The 6108-nt window shown below is 45.4% G+C and overlaps 1 protein-coding gene across 6 annotated transcripts in view; it reads left to right on the top strand.

Moving 5' to 3' along the window:
* Positions 1-3042: 3042 nt before the first annotated feature.
* Akap8l (A-kinase anchoring protein 8 like) overlaps positions 3043-6108 on the top strand; it is a 35141-nt gene continuing 32075 nt past the window's right edge. For all 6 annotated transcript variants that reach the window (XM_021731545.3, XM_078037701.1, XM_013361843.4 and 3 more), the window contains exon 1: positions 3043-3199. In XM_021731545.3, coding sequence (XP_021587220.2) covers positions 3064-3199 — 136 coding nt within the window. In that variant the 5' untranslated portion in view covers positions 3043-3063. The remainder of the gene's footprint in view (positions 3200-6108) is intronic.

Here is a 6108-nt window from a genome sequence, read left to right as displayed (position 1 = left end):
GGGCAGCTGGTCTGGGAAGGGAGCCAAGATCAAGAAATGATTGAGGCTAGAAAAAGCTTTCCAAGGGTAGGAGCTGTCCACGGAGGGAATTGGGGATGCAGTGGGGTGGGGGTAAGAAGCAGTACACAGCTACTGGAAGCATTTGTGGGGGGAGGTGAGTTGGTAAGGGTGCAGAGAGCTGGAATTCACTTGCCTTTAAAACATGAAACTATTTTTTTTTTTGGTTGTGGTGCTGCTGGGGATTTCACCCAGGGCCTTACAAGTGCTAGGTAAGCACTACTCTAGCACTGAATGCTACAGCCCTAAAACATGATTTGTATGAGACACTGCACCCCAAACCCAAGTAACACCAGGGGAAGAAGGGGGAGCTACTAACTCCGTTGTGATATTTTCCTGCTTGGCAAATGTTTACTGAACATTTTCTGAGACTTAAGATTTTGTTGGCTGCCCCTCCTTGTTTATTGCATGTGGTTTTCAGCTCACTGTTTTCACTGAATAGCCAAGTGGAAATGATCTCATGAGGTGTGGATTGCAGGGGCCTCATCTACCCTAACCCTGTTTTTCCTTGATCCTTTGTACTGTGCCCACCACCTGGGAAGGAAGCTTTAACAGGTGGCAATAACATGCTCACACAGATGGTCTGGGCCCCCAAGCTTCTCTTACCTGATGGTGCTTCCCATCCAGCATGGGTGGGTATAATCAAGACTTGGGAAGCAAGGAGGGTGTATTTGTGAAAGGAGAGCTGATCCAATGTTGCTTCCTTTTCAACTTTTTAAAAAAATATAAAATGAGCTAGGCAAGTCAACCTCAGTTATCCTGGAGGATCACACGTTCAAGGCCAGCTGGGGCAACTTAAGCCAGACCCTGTCTCAATAGAAAATAAGGCTGGGTATGTAGCTTGGTGGTAGAGCACCTGGGTTTAGTCTTCGTACCACAAAAAAATATATAAAATGGTGGGTGAATGTAAAAAAAGTTCAGATAACACAAGTTCATATTAAAGTAACATGGGAAACCCCTCCTCACCTGCCATTGTACACTAATAACTCTGCCTGTCCTTGTGAGGGTCGCCTATAATTCTTGCCATGGAAAGTCTTCTAAAACTTCTGAGCATGGTTCTTCCCTGCTTAAGCTATTCTACTGTCCAACAAAGTACAGTCTTGGCCTTTGAACTGCTCACTCTCAGCCTGTCAAGGTGTTGGATGTTAAAATCTTCAAATCAGTGAATGATGGCTGTGGCAAGTTCCACAATGAAAGCTGTAGGATGTAGGAGAGGTGTCCTAGGACCTTGACATAGTTTGGAGGCCAGGCAGGCATCCCCAAGGATTACAAAGATGGACCTCAAACTAGTGCACATCAGTGAGAGCCCTGTGCTTCCTATGTGGAGTTTTTCAACTAATGTATCCTAAGTGGTTTTTCCATGGGGCAACGAGTTCTGCATAAGCTCCATTCTAGGAGGAGGTATGCTATCAAAACATTTATGCACAATTTCAACCATATAAAAGAATAAAATGAACCCTCATTAATATCAGGAATTATTAATTCATGAGTTATAACTCATGAACGTATCTATAGCCCTCTGCCTACCTCCCATTTCTTCCTTTCCCCACATAAATTACAAGTGAAGCATATCCTGGCCATCGGTTCAAATATTCTCTTAATATTTCAGTATGTTTCTCTGAAAAATAATGACTTCAAAATGCCATCATTACTCCTAAAGTCACAATCATTTTTAAATATCCAAAAGTAACAACAGCAGGGCTGGGGTTGTGCCTCAGAGGTAGAGTGCTTGCCTCAGGTATGAGGCACTGGGTTCTCAGCACTACATAATAAAATGAGGGTCCATCAACAACTAAAAAAAAAAATTTTTTTTTTAAAAGCAACTGTGTACCTTAAAAAACCAAAACTTTAAAGCACACCAAAAAGTACACAAGTTATAATTGCACTCCTTGGTGACTTTCACAAACATGCTAAATACCATTTTCAGTGTCTGGTTCTGTCAAGTTATCTCTCAGAAATTATGAGATGTCCTTAACAGTGGTTCCCACATACCTAAGGAGAATGCTGAGGGCAAACCTGGCCCTGGGATGTACTGTGTGTGTTGGGGGTTGTTGTTGGGCATCAAACAGGCTCTCCTGAATGCTAGGTGAGTGCTCTACCACTGAGTTACACCCCCAGCTGTAGCCAGCACTATCATAGAGTCTCTAAAGTTCAGAAAGGGTTTAGAAGAGACATTCCATTTTTTAAGATTTAAGCATCAAGGACCTTGAGGAAATCAGGAATTCAAAGTCCCCATTATATTTTTTAAATTATTATGTTTTAAATAAGGATAAAAAAATCCTTGCAGGTTTGAGGGAACATTTGAGGTGATAGATAATACAAATAGATGTATTTCATCTTTTACATAAATAAATATCATATTCATGTACATATATATATATTTTTTAAATGTGAGGTGTTGGGTGTCGATTTAGGGCTCCAAGCATACTAGGCAAGCGCTCGACCACTGAGCTACATCCTCATCCTCTACAAATCTCTTGACTGTTATGCAGCAAAAAGAAAATGTAGCAATTATCTAGTGCATCTGGCACCAGAATGATTCCTTTACGTATATTATTTCATGTAAAATTTGCCACTTAGTCTTAATTTTCTCATTCCAGTATGACTTAACCATGCTTGTTTCGGAGCCGAAGTCCAGAGAAGTATATAAATTTAGCACAGGTCGGCTCAGTACTTCAATAGCACAGTTGGGACTTGGAAAGTGTCCGGCGTGGTAGAATCCGATCCCTCTGGCGCGTCTCCAACCGCACAGGCACTTCTTAAGTGCGACCGCTCTTGGGCCTCGGGTCTTTCCGTAGTGTATGCTCCGCCTCTCCGAACCCCGCGGAATTCCACCTCTTCACCGGCTCCTTTCGACCAATCAACGCTGGCTTGGAATAACGGGAGGCGGGTAAGGGGCGGGGCCTTACTGAGATTGGCAGGGTCTTAAGCCACTGGTACGAGGAGATTCTGAGATAGACAGCAAGACAGTCAAATGGACGCGAAGTCCGCGGCTGGCACGAGCCAATGCGGTCGAGAGGCGGGACTGTGGTGTGTGTAGACGGGGCCCGGGGGATTGTCGCCGCTATTGCGGCGTCAGACGCGCAGAGCTGCTCCCCGGAGTCTTCAGATGTAGTGTTCGCCTCCGCCATGAGCTACACAGGTGGGCCCGGCAGGGTGGGGGTCGCGCCTGGGGTGGTGGGCGCGACAGAGACATGCCGGTGCCGTGCCAGACTCGCCCACGCCTCCCCTGGCGCTGGGGTCACTGCCCTCTGCGGTCACAAAATGGCGTCTTGGGCCCGTAGCTTCAGAGTCGCGCCCCTCTTGTCACGGCTCCTCGGTTTGCTGTGCTTGTAGACTGGCGTCTTGGATCTTGGCCGCCCAAGGTCTTGGCTTCTGTTGTCTGTCTCTATAGGCCCCGAAACCTTGGCGCTGAGGTCTAGGTTCTCATGACCTCCATCCCTGGCCGGTGCGTCTTGAACCTCGACGCCTCCAGTCGTCGTTTTTAAGGCCTTGGCCTGTCAGATTAGTCTGCGGGCTCCGCTGCCGTCGCCATCGCATCCCCTCCCCTACGCAGTTTTGCGGCAAAATGCCGCAGCTACTTCCCCATCCCACCCTCCTTAGCCGGCTTGGGAGCTGGGAGAGGAGCCAGGCCCCAGAGGAATACGTAAATATTTAAAGGGTTTGGGCTGAGTGGGGGACTTTGGGTCCTTAGGGACTAAGCTTAGCCTTGGCAAGAAATGGCTAACTTCCAAATCGATTCACTCAGTATCTGTCAAATTTACCGTGTCAGGTGCAGAATGGGCACTGGGAATGCTGACAGGAATTCTTCAAGCTACTTAGAGACGAGGGTAGACCTTAACAGGCAAATAAATGAGCACAGGCAGTATTCTGGTGGTCAGTATTCTGATATGGTTAATAGATTATATAGAGAGCATGGAGACCTTTGTATAGACGTGAGGGTTAAGCAGATACTAAGTGGAGTGGAAGAGAGTAAAGATTGTTGGTCCAGGAAGTTGTTGTTGTAAAAGGCCCCAGGGCATGAACTGCTTGACTTGTAGATCTGCCAAGGAGACCAGTGGGATTTGAGCATAGAGGAAGGTGGAGGATGAAACCATAGAGGGGATGAGGCAGAGATATGTTTTGGCAATCCTAAGTCATCCCTGGGGAAATTGCCAAGGCCACTTGAGTTTGCCTTGGCAGTGACCATTGAGTTTTCTCAGCACCATAGACTGGACCTCCCCTTAGGGGAGGTATTTGAGGCTTCAGCATATGTGGTTGCTGGGTAACCTGCATTCTATTCAGAATGTTCAAGACTGAGAATGGAACTTCAGTCTCTGGCTTCTTTGTAGGCTACTTTATGTTGACCTATCCCACATAATGTTGGCTACTATATATACCGGTTCTCCCTGTTCTGGCCCCCAGGTCAGGAACTTGTCAAGAACCCCACTGTTTCTAGCAGCCATCTCCTAGCTCTGTAGTTTTCAACTAGGTTGATTCTGACCCTTCCTCCTCACCCCCAATTTGGCAATGTCTGGTTGTCTCTAGGAGTAGGGGGGTTCTACTGACATCTAGTGGATAGAGGCCAGTGATGATGCTCAGCATTCTACAGTGCACAGTAAGTGCCCCACCACTACAGGTCCCATACATCCGTGGTGCCAAGATTAGGCAAGCTGTGCTGCAGCCTTTTGTAGCATTTCTAGTTTGAGGAAAGTCAGGGCTGTTGCTGACCTCTCTGAAATTGAGTTGTAATTCTTGTCTCCAAGTGTTACCAAGAACTGAAGATGGTTCTATGGAATTTAGGGGCAGGACTGCAGAAGAAACCAAATGAAGAGTTGAATTCTGTGGGCTAGCTTAATAATGGAGCATTAATTTTTATAGATAAGGGAACTGAATCAGAGAAGTCACTAATGGATAAGCCTGAATTTTGCTCCAGATCTTATAGACTAATAAGCTACTGATTATTTTTTTTCTTAATATTGATAAGATGAAAACTGAAGTAGCTTTATAATGTTGGTCTTTTCTTTTTAAGAAGTACGTCAGGGTTGGGGGTGTAGCTCAGTGAGGAGTGTTGTATAGCATGTAGCATGTGTGAGGCCTTGGGTTGCATCTCCAATCCAAAAAAAAAAATGAAGAGGAAGAAGCAGATCACTAAATTCAAAGGCATTTTAAGTCACATTTCAGGTGACTCTGCTTTAAGGATAAGCCCTGAAAGCCTTGAAACAAATGTTACCATTATTATTAAAAGGATGGGGCTGGAGTGGTGGCTCAGAGGTAGAGTGCTTGCCTGGCACATGTGAGGCCCTGGGTTCAATTCTAAGGTTCACCACATACAAATAAATAAATAAAGGTCCATCAATGACTAAAAAATAATTTTAAAAAAACACAAAAGGTGACAGAAATAATTATCTTTTTGTTAACTTATCAAGCTTGTGAACTCCTTTGCTTTATTTATACTTGGGAAGGGTGTCTCCCTCTTAAGGGAGAATGAAAATGGGAGCAGTAGAAAAAATAGGGCAGAAAAAAATTCTGGAATCAGGCTTTCAAACAAAGGTCTGAAATGCTGCCATCTTTTTAGAAACATCACTCACAGTTGCTTTGTGTTAGGAATGCACAAGTGGTTTAGCTGAGTGGTTGTAGCTTGGGTTACATTTAGGTTGCATTTTGGATGTCAGTTGAGACAATCAATCTGAAAGCTTGCCTGTGGTGGAGGCCTTGCCTCCAGGGTGACTCAAAACTCCTGTGTCTAGCAGATTGATGCTGGCAGTGGTTCCTTCCCATATGGAGCTCTCTGTAGGGCTTCTGGAAGAAACCTAACAAATGATCCAAGAAGGAGCAAAGCAGAAGTCTTTAAGAAGTCACTCAGCCGGGTGCAGTGGTGCGTGTCCATAATCCCAACGGCTCAGGAGGCTGCAGCAGGAGGATCATGAGTAAAGCCAGCTCAGCAACTTAGCAAGGCCCTAAGCAATTTAATGAGACCCTGTGTCTAAATAAAATATAAAAAAAGGGCTGGGGTTGAGCTCAGCAGTTGAGCACCCCTGGATTCAATCCAAGTACCAAAAGCAAAAGAGA

The sequence above is a fragment of the Ictidomys tridecemlineatus genome, chromosome 2, assembly GCF_052094955.1.
Source record: "Ictidomys tridecemlineatus isolate mIctTri1 chromosome 2, mIctTri1.hap1, whole genome shotgun sequence".
NCBI classification, from domain to species: Eukaryota; Metazoa; Chordata; class Mammalia; order Rodentia; family Sciuridae; genus Ictidomys; species Ictidomys tridecemlineatus.
This window is presented reverse-complemented; position numbering and strand designations above follow the sequence as displayed.